Raw genomic sequence first — 21234 nt, forward strand, 5'->3', positions numbered from 1 at the left:
TAACTATAACAATCTTATTTCGAGTGGAAATCTTACTTGAAATTGTTTTCGTGTCATGATTCTGCTTCAAGAACTTTCAAGCCATCCAAGGATCCTTTGAAGCTAGATCCATTTTTTCTCATTTATAGTAGGTTTATCCAAGAAACTTGAGGTAGTAATGATGTTCATAACATCATTTGATTCATACATAAAAAGCTGTCTTATTCAACGTTATAAACTTGTAATCACTAGAACATAGTTTAGTTAATTCTAAACTTGTTCGCAAATAAAGTTAATCCTTCTAACTAGACTTTTAAAATCAACTAAACACATGTTCTATATCTATATGATATGCTAACTTAATGATTTAAAACCCGGAAACACGATAAACACCATAAAACTGGATATACGCCGTCGTAGTAAAACCTGGGGCTGTTTTGGTTGGGATAATTAAAAGCTAAGAAGAAATTTGACTTAAAAGCTATACTTCTGGAAAAATGATTTTTCTTATAAACATGAAACTATATCCAAAAATCATGGTTAAACTCAAAGTGAAAGTATGTTTTTCAAAATGGTCATCAAGATGTCGTTCTTTCGACGGAAATGACTACCTCTTTCAAAAATGACTTGTAACTTATATTTTCGACTATAAACTTATACTTTTTCTATTTAGATTCATAAATTTAAGTTCAATACGAAACCGTGGCCACTGGAATCACTCAAAACGGATTAGAAACGAAGAAATGACGAGTAAAACAAGATTGATAAAAACTACTCATTTTACCTACGTGAAAGTTAGTAATAAATCTATTCCAACCATAACCTAATCAACTTATATTGTATATTATGTAATCTTGAGATACCATAGACACGTATACAATGTTTCGACCTATCATGTCGACCCATCTATATATATATTGCGGAACAACCATAGACACTCTATATGTGAATGTTGGAGTTAGCTATACAGGTTTGAGGTTGATTCCAAAATATATATATAGTTTGAGTTGTGATCAATACTGAGATACGTATACACTGGGTCGTAGATTGATTCAAGATAATATTTATCGATTTATTTCTGTACATCTAACTGTGGACAACTAGTTGTAGGTTACTAACGAGGACAGCTGACTTAATAAACTTAAAACATCAAAATGTATTAAAAGTATTGTAAATATATTTTGAACATACTTTGATATATATTTATATATTGTTATAGGTTCGTGAATCAACCAGTGGCCAAGTCTTACTTCCCGACGAAGTAAAAATCTGTAAAAGTGAGTTATAGTTCCACTTTTAAAATCTATTATTTTTGGGATGAGAATACATGCAGGTTTTATAAATGATTTACAAAATAGACACAAGTACGTGAAACTACATTCTATGGTTGAATTATCGAAATCGAATATGCCCCTTTTTATTAAGTCTGGTAATCTAAGAATTAGGGAACAGACACCCTAATTGACGCGAATCATAAAGATAGATCTATTGGGCCTAACAAACCCCATCCAAAGTACCGGATGCTTTAGTACTTCGAAATTTATATCATATCCGAAGGGTGTCCCGGAATGATGGGGATATTCTTATATATGCATCTTGTTAATGTCGGTTACCAGGTATTCACCATATGAATGATTTTTATCTCTATGTATGGGATGTGTATTGAAATATGAAATCTTGTGGTCTATTGTTACGATTTGATATATATAGGTTAAACCTATAACTCACCAACATTTTTGTTGACGTTTAAAGCATGTTAAATCATATAATATATCTTATTTTAATGAACTCATACGTTTGTTTATATTTAGGAGTCACTTAAAGAAGTATGAGAAGAAAGCCACCCATCTAAAATGACCCATGCTTCTTCAGGTTTGTTTAAGGGAATTGAATGGCCCGAACCCTGCAGAACATGAACTACTCACTTTAGTCGTTCATCATCATGACATTCGTATAAGTTACCGCCAAAATACAGTCCGAATAGTTTACTAACAAATTAAATAACTGAAATTATGATAAAGAATATCTACTTATCATTATGTTAAAAAGATATTGGACTAACTAGACATAGATATAGCTTAACTGTTATATATGCTTCTTACCTTAACAGTTGCGTAAGTCAAAGAGTATTCATTCTTTACATACTTTTCACGATATCTACAAAAAATAATAATCATCACATTTTTTCATGACGAGAGCCATTAAATCTTGAAATTTAAAAAATTTAATTAGTAATAAATAATAATAAAAAAGAAACATAAAAACAAGAAATTTATGCTTATCCTGCAACTTGTCTATTAACAAACCATGGGTTCCATGGACTTTCAACTGGAAGATTAAGAGATTTAATCCATTGTTGTGTACCCACATATGGGAATGTCATATCAAGATCGGCACTGTCAGTTGAAGTTTATACCATATGAATACTTAGTATAAACCAATTAAGATACTAAGCTAGTAATGAAAATTTCAATTATTGATAATACCTAAGGATCAAAACTTGACAGTTTCTTGACAGAAGATCTTTATGGTATATGACACTGCTTAAGATATCATATGCGTAACTATCAGTGTCATTTTTTCTATAACGATAGTGGATAGTTTCATTCTTTTTCTCAAACTTTTCTATAGTGCCCTTCAAAAAAAAAAAAAAAAACAACACATTATCACTTGTTGTATTGAATTAAAGATTGTTATGAATGAATTCAATAGTAAATTAATGTTTAAATAACTATGAGTATTAACTATGGGATGAATGGGATTGGGGTGGAGCAAAAAGCACATGGATACGATTGACATGTTGGTTCGGCTCAAAGTAATGTAATCTTGATTACTTTTAAGTTGACTGGTTGACCCCTTTACTTGAAACTTGACATAGCCTGACCCAAATTATTAAACGAGTTTGAAATTTATGGATTTTGTTCTTAGTGGGTTGAGATGAATATATAAGTGTTATATGTTGGGATAATGCGAGATTCCCATATCATTTTTTATAAGGTTTTCTCTGTACGTGCTAGTTGAGGAGGGCCAGTATTTTTGTTTAGATATAAGCGACTATACCATGCTATCCGTGACGGTTTCATACATGTTCCCTGGCCACCCCGATATCGATATGTGTAATAACCCTACTTTTTTCGTTAATTTTTACGTTAATTCTTTAACATCATTAGTTAACTTTTTATGTTATATGTTTAAAAGATAACATTTTGTGTTATAATTTCTATAAATATTATTTGTAATATTTATTTGATGAAAATAGGATAATAGAAATTTTTATTCTTAGTTTTATAGTTAAACTCATCTACTGTTAGAGACCGTTATTGGTTTAGCGTTTTTGCACCATTAATGACAGGATTATAAATGTTTTGCGTTAAGTTGTAAGAATAAAATGTTCTGATCCCTCTCCTCCTTTTGGGCTGATCGGCTATGTACCCCAATGCGGTGTTTGTGTAGCTTTTGATTTATCAAATATCTAGGTTTTATCTCATTTGATTAAAATTTTGCCCAACTTTTTCCTCTGATATTTTCTTGGTAAACACCCACACCATAACCATCAATCATCTTCATCATCTAAACACCATCAAATCTTCAGTTGATCAATAAAATAAATAATACCCACGTTCGTATCAATCTACTCTACGTATCTATGGTTTCAATTTACCTTTTTAAGTACAATCTTAAACCCCTAGCTTTTTAAATCTCTAATTGTTTTCTTGTTTCATAGTGTAATATAGTCTATGGTTTGAGTCTTTAATTGTACATACGCGTATGTGTGTTTAAATTAACTTTGAGTATTTTTGTAAAATCACGTATTTAAATCTGCTATGTTGGGTTAGTAGATGATCTTGTTTTTATTATATTATTTAAAATGTGGATTGTTCATGAAGAGTACATCATTTTTTATATAGAAAACACGATTTTTTGTTGAGCAGTTTGTATAAATGGTTAAAAATGCTAATTTTATGCTGCTGAAAACAGATCTGACATAGTAACGTATTTTGTTGCTGCAGTTTTTCTATTATGACTTAGGACCTAGAATTTTACAATAGCCCGTCAACTAAAAAATGAAGCTTCTCCAATTGGCTTAGACTGATTTTGGAGTTGCGGTTGTTATTCTATAGATTTTAAAGTTACTACTGTAATGCTGAATTTTACCGAGTAAATTTGTGAAGGATTTAAGTTTGGAGCTAATGGTTTTGGTGTAAGATCTACAAATTTTTTGTATACATTTAGTACTTAAAAATAAAGCTTTTTCAAGTGACGTTGTATCATTTTGTGTCTTGTTATTTAATGGTATTATTGTGTAAAACCGCATTGTTAAAGCGAGAAGGATTGCGAAACCTTTTGTAGTTTGAATTTTAAGTTAGTCAAAAGTTGGAACTTTTTAAGCATATGAACTTGTGATCATCTAAGTCAGTTGACTATATATTTTAGTCAACACTTGTGAGTCAAATGTTTTATTAAACATGACGCATGATGTTTATCATTTGATTGTTATCTGAAACACATTAAACTTTGTAATTTTGTTAAAGACATTTGAGTCGGAGTCAAGCTATACGATTATGATTACATTTTAACCCAACTTAGTTTATTGGACATTGTTTGACCAACTTCTATCTCTAGATTGAGTACATTGGTTTGATGTGATTTCATTATCACTTTTGTTTGAGACTTTTGCTGTGCACTCAAGGTGAGTTTTAGTCCCTATATTAAAACTCTTATTTTATTTGGATGAGAATACACGCTATTTTATTTTTGTTTTTAAGCAATAAACACAAGTACTTACTTTTTCTACTTTGAGTTTGTAATGCAAATCCCTTAGCTTGGTAACTGTTAAGTACTGGTTTTTGAACTAGTGGGCGCAAATTCATATATATGGATCCATAGGGTTTGACCTCCCATTATGGGTTAGTCATGCTAACATTGTTAACGGACGTATAGTATTTCAAGTGGTACACGTTTTACGGTGTATTTTATTACATAGGGTATTTTATTATTTACGTTAAGCTTTGTTACCAGGTGCTCAAAACTGTAGAACATTTTGATGAACTTATTTTAGTGACGTTTTCTAACATACAAATCTTGTGGTATAATTTTTATTTATTATTCAGATTACTTAAACATGTAACTCACCAACATTCGTGTTTACTTTTTAGCATGTTCTCAGGTACTTAGTTTTTTGCTTTAGCTAAGGATGTCCAATGTGTTTGCATTGGAATCTTATGTGGCAATATTTTGAAATTATTCATTCAAATTATATAACTTTATGTTCGATGATTTGACTTTCGATCAACGTACTATTTTTAGTAACTTGTTATTTATGGAAACTTTTAGGAAAACTTTGAATAATGAATGAATGTTTATTTAAAATGTTTCATATACAGGGCATAACCTCATTGTGGGACCAATCTTAATGACGACACAATAGCAATTTTTGTGGGTCATTATAGTTGGTATCAGAGCGATTTTTCGTAGGGAATTAGGTGCATTAGTGTATCTAGGTCATACACACTCATATCCTGGATTGTTGAGTGGTATAGTCAATAACTGAGTTTTACATGTTCACATGTGCTTTTTGATTATATATTATTATCGTATATACATTTATATTATATCTACAATCTATGTATTTAACTTGATAAGATTTATGTGTTTACTTAGATGTCTGCTTCTAAACCATTATTATTCACGACTTCCATTTCGAGTATGTGACTTAGGATGATGTGCACCCCCTACTACACTGGTGTTTGAGAGCTCGAATGAGCCGAACAACGTTGAGCCTTCCATGGAATTTGAACCCATGGAAGAGCATGAAGAACCAAAGGAAGAGGAGAAGAAGAAGAAGAAGAAGAAGAAGAAGAAGAAGAAGAAGAAGAAGAAGAAGAAGAAGAAGAAGAAGAAGAGTGGGAAATTAAGAAACCTCACACTGTTGAGACGAGTCCTTAAAATTCGTCTTTTCCTATTGCTTCTCCTACCCTATCGTTACCTGTCACTACTAATGCTAGTCCATATTCTAATCCTCATACCTCACCATACTATGACAACCCATATAAGCATGTGTCTCACAGAGTGATTCATGGCCCTAGTATTTGTGATCTGTTCCTTAAAAGCTTTTGTTATGACAACATTACCCTTCGCAAGTATCACCATTTTCATCCTTATGCTACTTTCACTTCTAAACCTCCACCTCTTGCTAATGATTTAGACTGGAAGAAGATTGTCGAAGAGCTATTGACTATATATCATTGCTAAGCTGAAGAACCGAGTTAGAGTCCTACTTAAGGAGAATCCACATCCTGAATGGAACTACTACATTATTACTTATGGTTATGATAGACATACATACTATTTATTATTATTGAACTATTGGGCGTGTTTTAGCCCAAGACATATTTACTAGATAGCTCATCTATTTCCATATATGGGATTTTATGTTATGAATATATGTTTTGCTTATTTTAATGAATGTGTGGTTGCTATTATAATTCATTAATGTTATATTGCAATGGTTATATATATATATATATATATATATATATATATATATATATATATATATATATATATATATATATATATATATATATATATTAAGATTATATTTTTGCTGCCTTGTGATTATATTTTGTTTTGAAGAAACATGGCTTGTATGACTGATGCCCAAATCAATGATTTGGTTAAACAACTGATGACAGGCTGCAAAGACCGCAAAAAATGCAATCCACTTAATGGATGCTGACACAAAATTTCATTGGATGAAAACTTCAAACTTTCAGTGGAACTAAGGGACCGTTCGAATTGACCCAATGGTTTGAAAAGATGATATCAGTTTTCAAGATTAGTGGTTGTACGAATGGAGACAAGGTCAAATACGCGGTGTGCATGCTGTAGGATAGTGCACTTACTTGGTGGAACACTTATTACCAGATAGTGGGTACAGACACGGCCTATGTTACGCCTTGGGATGATCTAAAAAAAATGTTAATTGTTAAGTACTGCCCAAGAAACGAAATCAAGAAGATGGTACCTGAGTTAAGGAATCTAAAGGTTTTTGGTACCGATCTTGATGGTTATGACAAGAGGTTCATGAAGTTACCCCTATGGTTCCTAGTTTGTTATTATCTGAGCATCTGAAGCTTGAGATGTACATTGAAGGTCTGTCAGACATTATCCAGGGTGGTGTGACATCGTCAAATCTTAAAACTATTCAGGTAGCGACCAAAACGGCACACCAATTAATGGACCAAATCACACAACGTGCGAATAAGGAACCGTCAACTAAAGTAAAGATGACTATGGGAAGAGGAATTGGGACGAAGGTAAAGATAAGAGTGGAAATTAGGGTGATTAGAAATATATAAAAGATAAACTAAAGTATTTTATTATATTCTGATAATCCTTAGAAGATCTTAGAAGATCTTAGAAGACATAACTTATAGATACAACAAGGATAGATATAAAGACAGGAGACTACCCTAGAAACCTTCAGAATTAGACTAAGTAATAGATGCAACTACTAACTACCATTTAACACTCCCCCTCAAGTTAAAGCATAGATTTTGATCCAACTTAACACAAAATGGAAAGACATGAGAAAAAGAATTTGTCACACCAGGGACAACCAAACAATTGAACATGCTTCACCAGGAGCATCCAAAGTTGCCTCACTAGAGACGGACAAATAACTGAACTTTCTTCACAATGAGCAACCAAACTTTATCAAAACTCGCCCCACAAGGGGTATCCAAATAACCGAACTTGCCTCACAAGGGGTAACCAAACTTATCTCACTAGGGACGACCAAGCAACCAAACTCATCTCACTAGGGACAACTAACCAAATAACCAAACTTGCCTCACTAGGGGCTTCCTCAACACATAATGGCGGATATCTTCTAATAACTTTGACTCTAAATACCCAAAAATCTTATTTTTTTCGATACAAAGATACCTGACCCTTACCAATAATATGTTTTGTTGACATAGTCAGTCTTATGATCTAATAGTAGATGTACTATGTTTCAAAAATTCTTTTAATTGAGCATATTCAACATATTCATCTACAGAAAGAGTGATTGTAGAAGAGGAATTGACGTGTGCAGAAGAACTATTCAGATTTTGGGGTAGTTTCTTACAAATACATTTTGTATGCCTAAATTCATGACAATAGTAACACTCAATTCCCAAACCAGAAGCATAGGCTTCAGTTGCCCTATCAGTATGACCGCCTGTTGAAATTCCACGATAGCCACCACGAGATCTCCCTCCTCTAGATCCTCCACGAATAAGAAGAGCAGTGATGTGTTATGGGATTTGAGGTGTGTTAATACTCTCATGAAGAAGAACACGAGAAAATGTTTCTTAAAGTGAGGGAATGGTAGACTTATTTAAAAACTGAGATCTAATAGCATCATGCTCTGGTCGCAGGCCAGTTAAAAAACTCATAACAACTATTTGCTCGCAATGAGTTTTCATAGTTTTAACCTCAGCTCTCAGAGGAAGTAAAGAGTTGAACTCCGCAAAAATTTTCTTGAATTCCATAACATAAGCAATTAGAGACAGATCCTGCTGTTCGCCATGGAGAAAACTTTGCACACAGTAAAGATTCTAGAGATATTACTTTGTCCAAAATACAAAAAATACAAAAAATCCAAATAATCCATAAGTTATTTTACATACTAACAATGATTGACCAAAGAAATAATCGATGTTTCAATGGAATTCATAATCTGGAGGAAAAGTCTAGCATCATTTTGTAACCAAATATCACGTGTGTCATCATTAGGAGGATCCGAAGTGATATGAGAAGCTTTTCCCATGCTCCTAAGATACACGCATATAGTTTTACTTCACTAGTAGAAATTAGAGCCATTAAGTTTGTTATCCATCAATCGGGCAACGACTGGTATAATCTCAGACTTAAATTGTCACATACTTTCCTTTCATCACCCATTCATAGTAACCACAAATAACACCAAATGGAAAAATCTAAACTATAAATAGAATATAGTAGTAGAAATAAAATAGCAGCAAACTCAAAACCCAATATCACTAAAAGAATCAGAATTAACAACAGAGTAGTACAGAGAAAACCAAATTGGATTCGAAAAATAACGTCACAAATCGGACCAATACTTACCAGGGTAGTAGTCGAAATACACATACGAGTTACCAGAAAAAACAAACAACGGCCAAAAGAGGAAACGCCCTCTCACGTGCTGGTGCGTGGTCTTTCGTCAGCGGTGGCTGACGGTGCGTGGGTGACCTGTGGTAGCTGGAAATTCAATTAACTTTCTGGTTTTGCAATTCAGCGCTTTCCGAATCGATTGGCGGGGGTGGTGAGATCCAAAAATACTCTCCATGGTGATTTGAAGTTACAGTGACGGTGGAAGGATATTCTAGTCACTGAGTACAATACTTAAACCCGAACCCTAACAAGAAGTCTCTGATACCATGTGATCAGAAATAAACAAAAGCTAAACTGAAGTATTTTATTATATTAAGATAATCTTTAGAAGAGCTTACAAGACATAAATTATAGATACAATAAGGATAAATGCAAAGACATGAGTCTGCCCTTGAAACCTCCAGAATTAGACCAAGTAGTAAATGCAACTACTAACTACCCTTTAACAATCTGCAACACCCAAAGAGGCAAGTGTAACATCCCGCCTTTTCCGTTTAACTATTTAAGTTCCGTTATATGTTTATAACACATTCCGTTATTATGCGTTGAATTATCTCGTTTAGGTAATTCCCGCACCCGGTTTAAAGTTGAGGGACCAAACTTGCCAAAGGTTGAAACATTTGACTAGGTCAAAGAGTCAACCCCTTTTCATCCATTCATTTCACCTCCTCTTCCTCTTTTTACTACTTTCAAATCCTCTCAACATTCAAACACAAAGATTCATCATCCATTTATGATCTAGCGGGTATTTTGCAAAACAAATTACATATTTGAGCTCCTTGCAACTTCCTCTTCGTTTTGGTACCAACTTCACCTCATTTGGGTAACATTTCTAAAACACTAGATTTCTTTAAATTCATGTTCTTGACTTATAAAGTTGTTAATTAGCGTCTATCGCTCATTGTGATGTCGTGTATGTAATTTGTATGCTCGATTCGATGTTTTTGGTGTAACTAGTTCAATATGAAAATTACTTGCTAAATCCTTGATTTTGGATGATCAAATGTTGTTAGATTGTTAAAGTGCATGTTTTAAAAGTGTTACTAGTATCATTAGCTTCGTTTTGATGTATAGGTTGATTAAGGAAACTCCAAGAACATGATTAGTGATTTTGTGAACTTGGATTAGGGTTTGATAAGCTTTACATGAACTTTTGATGCGTCAAATGCTATGAGATATTGTTGTCAAGTGTTTTGTTGCAATGTGTGTTTGATCACCTTCGAAACGGCATATCATACATGTAAAACGGTTGCCCGAATCATGAAATGCATATTTGGAACTTGAACTTTGATTATGGACGTTTAAATGCGGTTTTGGGGTGTGTAAGTGTTGAATTGCTTGATGAAATGTGTCTAGGTGTTTTCCTCGTCAAATTACCTTTCCGGTGATATAAAATACATGTTCTAATTGTTTGCGGTTTGTAATTTGGGTTGGTTTGATTGTTGGTTCGTGCACTTAGAGTTGCAGCAAACAGGGCCTGGAAACCAACCAGGACGCCGTCCAGAAACTCAGGACGCCGTCCCACTTCTAATACCTGGACGCCGTCTAGGTACTCAGGACGCCGTCCCACTCTTCAATATAGGACGCCGTCCAGTCATCTGGGACGCCGTCCTAATGGCCTAAAACTGGCTGTTCACTTAGTCTTTTGACGAAAAATGTTTGGCATGTTCTAGACCTCAAATTCACGTGCAACTTGTTTTAACATGCTTATATATGAATAACTAGCATAGAAAATTTGTCCGAGACCCGACCCGACCATGTTGACTTTTCCGTTGACTTTGACCCGACCAAGTTTGACTTTTAGTCAAACTTAACCAAACGATTATACAATCGTTCTAACATGCTTAACTACTTGTGTCGTGCATGAAACTTGACAAATTGATCCACGTGCTATATTAATCGAGTCGTAACGAGCCATAGGACTAATTGAACATCTTTGACCCTTCGTGACTATCGTTATTGATACAACCTATTTGTTTAGGTCAAGACTAGCATTGTTCTTTGCACACGTTACTTGTCGAAGTACTTTTTGTTCGTGCATACAAGGTGAGATCATAGTCCCACTTTTACTCTTTTAAACTTACTTTTGGGATGAGAAAACATAAACGATTCTTTTGAACTAAGTGAACACAAGAACGGGAAAACAAACATTCTACATACGAGTTTAGAACGAAAATCCTCAATCCGATTATCATTAGTTACATCAGATGGTGTAAGCGAGAACTTATGTTATATGGCCATACGGGTTGACAACCCTCATCTTTGACGGTTCGCTACCGTCTACGGATGAAATATATTTTCGGGAAACAGTGTTGTTCTAGCACTAATTTATGGGGTATTCAACGGACGGAATGTTAAGCTTTGATAATTGGGTGCTCATGAATATTAACTTTTAGAATGTACTATGACTTTATCAATATTGCAACTCTTGTGGTTCAGCTTGCTTTTACTCATTTACTTATTTAAACCTATGATTTCACCAACGTTTTCGTTGACAGATTTTCTATGTTTTTCTCAGGTCCTTGAACTTAGGTGATACATGCTTCCGCACATACTTTTTGATACTTGCATTGGATGTCGAGTATACTTGCATACGTGGAGCGTCTTTTTAGCTATTTTAAACTATGTCGCACGTGTTTCATATGAACAATAACTTTTGTTATGTACTTGTCTTGGGAATTACTTTTGTAAACATTGAAACATCCTTTATGAAATGTATGCGACATATTTTCGGTCAAACTTTGTTATAAATACTTATAACCATGTAATGGGACCATACGTAGACGACGCCGTCACTTGACGATTTGTCGGGGTCGCTACAAGTGGTATCAGAGCATTGGTTGTAGGGATTTAGAGTTCATTTGTGTCCACCCCGAGTCATAGGGTACATAGGTGAATCTAGACTACAACCGGCATATAGACTGAAGTAGGAATTACTTGACTATTTGTGCATTTATACTCGAACTCTTCTATCATATCTAACTCGTATTCGATCTTGATCTTACGTTGATAAATTTTGTTGATGCGCCACCTTGACTTTATGAAGTAATGTTAAATGCACATGAGAATCAGGGTAATATAATTTCCGGGATTATATTACGGTGATTCACATGGACGTTCCGACACTATGACATAGAGAATTTAAGGCGAGTCAAGGAAAATTTTCTCTTTATCCTTATTCCATACTCCGGTTAGTATTGTTGAAAATACTAACCAACGATATTCTTGTGTCATGAAGGAACAATGGCTCACCAAGGTCAACACAATACTCCTCTCGAAACTCTAGAACAAGCTCTTCAACGCATGATAACCACCGCCGTGGGTACGGCCGTGGCCGATCACTTTTCTAACAACACCAATCGTGGAGCCGGTAATTCAAGCGAAGGTTGCTCCTACAAGAACTTCATGAAGTACAACCCTCCCACTTTCGATGGAACCGGAGGACCGGTTGTTCTCACCCGATGGTTTGAACAAATGGAGACCGTTTTTAACACAAGCGGTTGTCGAGACCAAGATAAGGTCAAGTTTTCCACCCTCACTTTCACCGGCATTGCTCTCTCGTGGTGGAACAAGTACGTACAATCGGTGGGTATCGATGGAGCCCACACACTCTCATGGACCGAATTAAGAGAAAGAATGATCACCGAATATTTTCTGCGCGACGAGACTCGAAGGCTCGAACAGGGTCTAAGGAATTTAAAAACGGTCGGGAATGACCTCGAAGCTTATAATCAACGGTTTACCGAACTAGCCTCAATGTGTCCCAATCTCATGACTCCCGAATCCCTAAGAGTCGAACTTTACATGGATGGCCTCCCTAAGAGCATTCAACACGGGGTAATGACATCCCAACCCACTAACCTACAAGAGGCTTTAGCAAAGGCCCACCAAACTTTGGAAACGGTGAATGAAATGGAAGCACCGGCACCAATGGTCGAGAACCACCCGAGTAACAACAAAAGAACATGGGGAGCCTCTCAATTTAGCAACCACAACAATAATAACAACCCCGCCAAGAAGCCTTTCACCTCCAACGACAAGAAAGGCTATGCCGGAAAACTACCTTTTTGTAACGAATGCCACAAGCATCACTTTGAAGGATGTGGCAGGTTTCGCCACCGGCGCCAAGGAAGTGGTCACGTCACCAAACGTTGTGGAAGTACCACCCCCGTCGCTCGAATGATGCCCAACGCACACAGGACGGGTGCTTGCTTCGAATGTGGGGTCATTTTAGGAATGTGTGCCCAAAGAAGAAATCAACCCCAACGCACGCCGTTGAACTTTCAACATCAATGCCTAGGATGCCCGAGACGACGATGGACTAGTCACGGGTACGTTTCTTCACAACAAACCGTATATTTCATACTTATTCGATTCGATTACCGCTAGACGTTTTACAACCGAGACCTTGACTTGTACTCTTTACATTCCACCTTTTTCCCCTAGATACTACTTAGGCAATGTAAGCGACCAACGGAAAGATATTGTGTGTCTATAAATTTTATCGGAGGATATGCGTTAAGAAATTGGACTCGGCACCTATAGAACTAAGGAGCTCAGAACCTATTCGTTAGGGAGAAATTGTTTCCCTACAACTAGGTATAGATTATTGTGAACCGAGTAATTTTCGGTTGGAAGCCGATACCCTCTTCCTCGTATCCATTACCTCATGATTATTTGCGTGGATCCCGTGTATTCCAAATCAACCTCCGTTCCAGTTATCATCAATTGGGGGTTAAGGGAGACGATGCCTCCTAAGCCATTTTTCCGAACTCGCAACGTAGTTGTAAATCTCTCTTAGTACCGTTTGATTTATTTAGGACTCCGTCCGTATTCATGAACCTCCTAAACCACGTATGCAACTTATCTAGACAAATCTGTTATCGTATTTATGGATGACATCTTAACTTATTTAAGTAAAGAAGGAAAACGAACAACATCACCATCTTACGTTCGAACTTTTGAGAAAAGAGCAACTCTATACCAAATTCTCCGAGTGAGAATTTCTGTTGGACGAAGTCCAATTTTCTAGACCATGATGTTAATGGTCAAGGCATTACAATCAATCTCGAAATCAAGCCACATGTAATCAGGAAACTCTACCAACTCGGACTTGTATTCGTAAAAATCTTAGATCTCGTCTGTTATTACCGAAGATTCATTTCTGACTTTTCTCGTGTTACACGACTTTTAAACTCGTTAACTCACTAAGGAAAACTTTAAACCTCTCCGTGTTCGCACCTTGAGCGTGATTCTTCACACCAACATTTCTAGTTAAAAATCGTATAGCAACAGATGGAACTCAAACATGGAAATATTTCTACTTGAACGACGAAAGACATACTCTCTCGACTCAAAAATCAACATAACTAAAATTCGTTATTTTGCACGAAGAATTCGAATACTAAATTGTGGATCCGATCAATTTTCTCGTCATCCCGTACCACACTACCTACCTCTGTTATTTCACCATCACCGTCTGATATTACTGGAATTTAAGATAACACACAATCCAACGATACTTCACTCTTCTTTGACTTAACGCCCTTGTGTTTCTGATAATCAGTCAACTATTGTTCAACCCCGAACTATACAACTACGTGTACTACCTCATTTCTCTTTCAGACTTCAACTTTTGACAACTAGAGGCACGTTATGGCAACCTCGAGATGTAAGCTCATCCTATTCTAGGTCCTCATTTCACTCCTATCATTATCGCTCGCATTTCCGTTTAAGGAAACTCCTTGTAACATTTCTCCATGGATAGAGAAACTCCTTATATTACATTAGTGTTCGCCACAAGGGTGAATAGTCCTAACGAACATTTTTCGAACCCTAACTGACTTGTTCGAACATATCTTAAGAGATTCTACACCAACACGGTGTATCTTCGTCATTTATCCTGTATCGAAATACTCGTTTCACTTCTAGTGTTACAAGAAACCTTGGGAACGCGTTTAGACATGAGTACCGCATATCATCCCCAAACCGATGGGCAAAGTGAACGTACCATACAAACATTGGAGGATATGTTACGGGCTTGCGTTGTTGATTTTGGAAAAGCTTGGGACAAGCACTTACCCCTCGCCGAGTTCTCATATAACAATAGTTATCGCGCGAGTATTAAGGCCGCACCTTTTGAAGCATTATATGGCCGAAAATGTCGCTCTCCTCTTTGTTGGGCCGAAGTGGGTGACGTGCAAATTTCCGGGCCCGACCTCATTCACGAAACCACCGAGAAGATTCTTCAAATCCGAGATAGGCTTCGGACGGCCCGGAGTCGTCAAAAATGCTATACCGGCAAAAGACGCAAAGACCTCGAATTTCAAGTCGGTGACCGCGTCATGTTAAAAGTCGCACCTTGGAAAGGTGTCATCCGTTTTGGGAAACGTGGGAAACTAAATCCGCGGTACGTTGGTCCTTTCGAAATCTTAGAACGTGTTGGAACTGTTGCGTATCGTTTGGATCTTCCACCTCAACTAAGCTCCGTCCATCCTACTTTTCATGTATCTAACTTGAAGAAATGTCTTGCCGAGCCCGATATCGTCGTTCCTCTCGAGGAACTTACTATTAATGACAAACTTCATTTTGTGGAGGAACCGGTTGAAATTGTGGACTACGTCGAGAAGGAATTGAAACAAAGCCGGATCCCGATTGTCAAGGTCCGTTGGAACGCCAAAAGGGGACCCGAGTTTACTTGGGAAAGAGAAGATCAAATGCGAAAGAAACACCCTCATCTATTCCCGGTTCCGGAAACGTCAGATTCCGAGGAAGAAACAACGACTACTACGCCTACCTAAATTTCGGGACGAAATTTCTTTTAAGGTGTAGGTAATGTAACATCCCGCCTTTTCCGTTTACTTTTCCGTTTAACTATTTAAGTTCCGTTATATGTTTATAACACATTCCGTTATTATGCGTTGAATTATCTCGTTTAGGTAATTCCCGCACCCGGTTTAAAGTTGAGGGACCAAACTTACCAAAGATTGAAACATTTGACTAGGTCAAAGAGTCAACCCCTTTTCATCCATTCATATCACCTCCTCTTCCTCTTTTTACTACTTTCAAATCCTCTCAACATTCAAACACAAAGATTCATCATCCATTTATGATCTAGCGGGTATTTTGCAAAACAAATTACATATTTGAGCTCCTTGCAACTTCCTCTTCGTTTTGGTACCAACTTCACCTCATTTGGGTAACATTTCTAAAACACTAGATTTCTTTAAATTCATGTTCTTGACTTATAAAGTTGTTAATTAGCGTCTATGGCTCATTGTGATGTCGTGTATGTAATTTGTATGCTCGATTCGATGTTTTTGGTGTAACTAGTTCAATATGAAAATTACTTGCTAAATCCTTGATTTTGGATGATCAAATGTTGTTAGATTGTTAAAGTGCATGTTTTAAAAGTGTTACTAGTATCATTAGCTTCGTTTTGATGTATAGGTTGATTAAGGAAACTCCAAGAACATGATTAGTGATTTTGTGAACTTGGATTAGGGTTTGATAAGCTTTACATGAACTTTTGATGCGTCAAATGCTATGAGATATTGTTGTTAAGTGTTTTGTTGCAATGTGTGTTTGATCACCTTCGAAACGGCATATCATACATGTAAAACGGTTGCCCGAATCATGAAATGCATATTTGGAACTTGAACTTTGATTATGGACGTTTAAATGCGGTTTTGGGGTGTGTAAGTGTTGAATTGCTTGATGAAATGTGTCTAGGTGTTTTCCTCGTCAAATTACCTTTCCGGTGATATAAAATACATGTTCTAATTGTTTGCGGTTTGTAATTTGGGTTGGTTTGATTGTTGGTTCGTGCACTTAGAGTTGCAGCAAACAGGGCCTGGACACCAACCAGGACGCCGTCCAGAAACTCAGGACGCCGTCCCACTTCTAATACCTGGACGCCGTCTAGGTACTCAGGACGCCGTCCCACTCTTCAATATAGGACACCGTCCAGTCATCTGGGACGCCGTCCTAATGGCCTAAAACTGGCTGTTCACTTAGTCTTTTGACGAAAAATGTTTGGCATGTTCTAGACCTCAAATTCACGTGCAACTTGTTTTAACATGCTTATATATGAATAACTAGCATAGAAAATTTGTCCGAGACCCGACCCGACCATGTTGACTTTTCTGTTGACTTTGACCCGACCAAGTTTGACTTTTAGTCAAACTTAACCAAACGATTATACAATCGTTCTAACATGCTTAACTACTTGTGTCGTGGATGAAACTTGACAAATTGATCCACGTGCTATATTAATCGAGTCGTAACGAGCCATAGGACTAATTGAACATCTTTGACCCTTCGTGACTATCGTTATTGATACAACCTATTTGTTTAGGTCAAGACTAGCATTGTTCTTTGCACACGTTACTTGTCGAAGTACTTTTTGTTCGTGCATACAAGGTGAGATCATAGTCCCACTTTTACTCTTTTAAACTTACTTTTGGGATGAGAAAACATAAACGATTCTTTTGAACTAAGTGAACACAAGAACGGGAAAACAAACATTCTACATACGAGTTTAGAACGAAAATCCTCAATCCGATTATCATTAGTTACATCAGATGGTGTAAGCGAGAACTTATGTTATATAGCCATACGGGTTGACAACCCTCATCTTTAACGGTTCGCTACCGTCTACGGATGAAATATATTTTCGGGAAACAGTGTTGTTCTAGCACTAATTTATGGGGTATTCAACGGACGGAATGTTAAGCTTTGATAATTGGGTGCTCGTGAATATTAACTTTTAGAATGTACTATGACTTTATCAATATTGCAACTCTTGTGGTTCAGCTTGCTTTTACTCATTTACTTATTTAAACCTATGATTTCACCAACGTTTTCGTTGACAGATTTTCTATGTTTTTCTCAGGTCCTTGAACTTAGGTGATACATGCTTCCGCACATACTTTTTGATACTTGCATTGGATGTCGAGTATACTTGCATACGTGGAGCGTCTTTTTGGCTATTTTAAACTATGTCGCACGTGTTTCATATGAACAATAACTTTTGTTATGTACTTGTCTTGGGAATTACTTTTGTAAACATTGAAACATCCTTTATGAAATGTATGCGACATATTTTCGGTCAAACTTTGTTATAAATACTTATAACCATGTAATGGGACCATACGTAGACGACGCCGTCACTTGATGATTTGTCGGGGTCGCTACAGCAAGAAATATTTAAGAACAACCGATATGGGACAATTCCTATTTCGAATTACAAGGGACCCCATCTATTTTGCAAGAGATGTTACAAACACCACTCAGGTTACTACAATGTAGTTTGTGATAAGTGTAAGAAAACGGGACATGTGGCTAAGGATTGTAGAGCCATTACTCCTGTGGTGAAGACAAAGATTACTACTACCAAGAGCTGTAATGGGTGCGGGAAACCCAGTCATTTTAGAGATCAATGCCCAAATAAGAAGAATGACAATAGACACGCATGTGAAAAGCATTTAATATTGATGCTAAGGATGCACAGAGGATCCCGAACTTGTCACAGGTACATTTACTGTTAATAACTATTTAGCCTCTGTTTTGTTTGATACTAGTGCTGATAAAAGCTTTATGTTTAGAGAGTTATTTTCTAAACTTGATTGTTCGGTGTTACCCTTAGATGATAAGTATACTATCGAATTAGCTAGTGTTAAGCTGATGAAAGTTGATAGAATTTGTCGTGGTTGTAAGATAAACCTAGTTGAGGAGAGTTTTTGAAATTGATTTGATACTCGTGGTGTTGGGAAGTTTTGACGTGATAATTGGTATGGACTACTTGTCCAAGGTGAAAGGAGAAGAAGTCTATGCTAAGAAGATTATCTGTATCCCTCGTGAAGATGGAGTGTCATTGATCATTTATGGCGAGAAGAGCAACCCGAAGCTAAATCTTATTAGCTGCTTGAAGGCCCAAAAGTGTTTGAGAAAGGGTTGTTATGCTATTATGGCACACGTGAATTAAATTAATGCCGAGGAGAATAGAATTGATGATATGCTTAACAAAGGTAAAAAGGGTAAACAGTTGAAGGTTTTCCCTGTTCAGGCTACCCGAGAGGGAGAGTAATCCGACCCCTTACTCTAATGTATGTAGCGCGACAGGATTACTCCCTGGCTGTTCCCAACCCATCCCTGGCCACCACTAAATATTCTTGAGACAGTATTGATGATGTGCTTGTTATAAGAAAATTTCCTAAGATTAGTGTAACAATTGCTAAGGAAGGAAGAGTTGTATGCTAAGTTTTTTAAGTGTGACTTTTGGTTGAAGGAGGTGTAATTCTAGGTCACATTGTTAGTAGTCAAGGAATTCAAGTTGACCCTGCGAAGATCGAAGCCATTGAGAAATAGGAGAGCCGAAAATTACTGACATATATAAGTCAATTTTTAGGTCTAGCTGGTTACTATTTGATATTTATCTAAGACCTCTTCAGGATACCTAAGCCGCTGGATGTGCTGACCCATAAAGAGGAGAAGTATGATTGGTCAATTGAGCATGAATCCGCACTCCAATTGATAAAGAAGAAGTTAACTTCGATGCGTATTTTGTCACTACCGGAAAGAAGAGGTGATTTTTTGTCTATTGTGACGCATTGCTCCAAGGATTTAGATGTGTTCTAATGAATAGACCAAGGTAATTGCTTATGCTTCTCTACAACTGAAGGTTCATGAACATAACTATGCGACCCATGATTTGGAGTTGGGTGTTGTATTTTTTGCACTTAAGATGTAGAGACATTACCTTTTTGTAGAACCAAGTACACTATGTTCACCGATCACAAGAGCCTCCAACACATTTTCAAAGCAATTGAATATGAGGCAAGGTTGTTCGGTTGAGTTATTAAACGATAATGACTAAATAATTCACTATCACCCTAGAAAGGCTAATGTAGTATCTGATGATTTAAGTCGGATATAGAGAGTTAAATTTGAAGGGAGATATTACTATGATCTCAAAGAACATTATTCGTGGTCAAATTTGAAGGGAGATATTACTACTTATCTGGAGATATGTTTGACTTGTTCAAAAATCAAGGCAGACCATCAGAGACTTTGTGGATTGCTACAACAATCAAAAATTACTGAATGGAAGTGGGAACGTATTACTATGGACTTTATTACGAAGTTACCGAAAACCTTTGGTGGTTGTGACACAATTTGGGTTATCGCCTTACGAAGTCTTCTCATTTCTTACCTAGTAAGGAAACCGACAAGATGGAAAGGTTAGCCCGTTTGTATTTGAGGGCAATTGTTTTGGACATGGAAAGATTATATCTATTATTCAAATAGAAATAGCTGATTTACATCGAGGTTTTAGCAATCGTTACAAGAAGCTTTGGGAACTCAATTGAATATGAGTAGTGCTTATCACCCGTAGACTGATGGTCAAAGTGAAAGGACCATTCAGACTTTAGAAGATATGCTCTGCGCATGTGTTATTGATTTCGGAAATGGTTGGGATAGATATCTATAGTTGGCCGAATTTTCTTATAACAAAAGTTATTGTGCAAGCATTAATACTGCAACGTTTGAGGCACTTTATGATAGAAAGTGTAGATCTCTTATTTGTTAGAGCGAGGTGTGAGATAGACAACTTACTGGTCTGGAGTTTATTCTTAAAATGACTGAGAAGATTGTTCAGATTAAGAAACGACTCAAGAAGGCTAGAAGTCGACAAAAGAGTTATGCTAACATTATAAGGAAACCCCTAGGCCCTATTTCGCTTACGGAATTCAATGTAATCCGACATAGTTGGAATTGAATTTAAGATGTGTCGTGTCTATATTCAATTACAATTCCGTCAGAATCCCATTATATTCCATGATCCAAACGGGGCCTTAGAGTTTCAAGTTGGTGACCGAGTTATGTTGATGGTATCGCCTTGGAAAGGTGTTGTATGTTTTGGTAAACTAATAAAATTAAGTCCTAGATATGTTGGACCATTTAACATCACCGAATAGATTGGACCGGTAGCTTATCAGCTGAAATTACCACAAGAGCTTAGTAGTATTCAAGGCACATTTCACGTGTCAAGTCTGGAAAAATGTTTGG

General features: G+C 36.5%; 1 protein-coding gene across 1 annotated transcript in view; it reads right to left on the bottom strand.

Moving 5' to 3' along the window:
* Positions 1 to 1742: 1742 nt before the first annotated feature.
* LOC139843822 (serine carboxypeptidase-like 18) overlaps positions 1743 to 21234 on the bottom strand; it is a 35063-nt gene continuing 15571 nt past the window's right edge. Inside the window, exons 11-14 of the mRNA XM_071833981.1 lie at positions 2466 to 2614; positions 2263 to 2375; positions 2082 to 2137; positions 1743 to 1882 (exon numbers count right to left, since the gene is read on the bottom strand). Coding sequence (XP_071690082.1) covers positions 1787 to 1882; positions 2082 to 2137; positions 2263 to 2375; positions 2466 to 2614 — 414 coding nt within the window. The 3' untranslated portion in view covers positions 1743 to 1786. The remainder of the gene's footprint in view (positions 1883 to 2081; positions 2138 to 2262; positions 2376 to 2465; positions 2615 to 21234) is intronic.

This window comes from Rutidosis leptorrhynchoides, chromosome 4 (assembly GCF_046630445.1).
Source record: "Rutidosis leptorrhynchoides isolate AG116_Rl617_1_P2 chromosome 4, CSIRO_AGI_Rlap_v1, whole genome shotgun sequence".
NCBI lineage: Eukaryota > Viridiplantae > Streptophyta > Magnoliopsida > Asterales > Asteraceae > Rutidosis > Rutidosis leptorrhynchoides.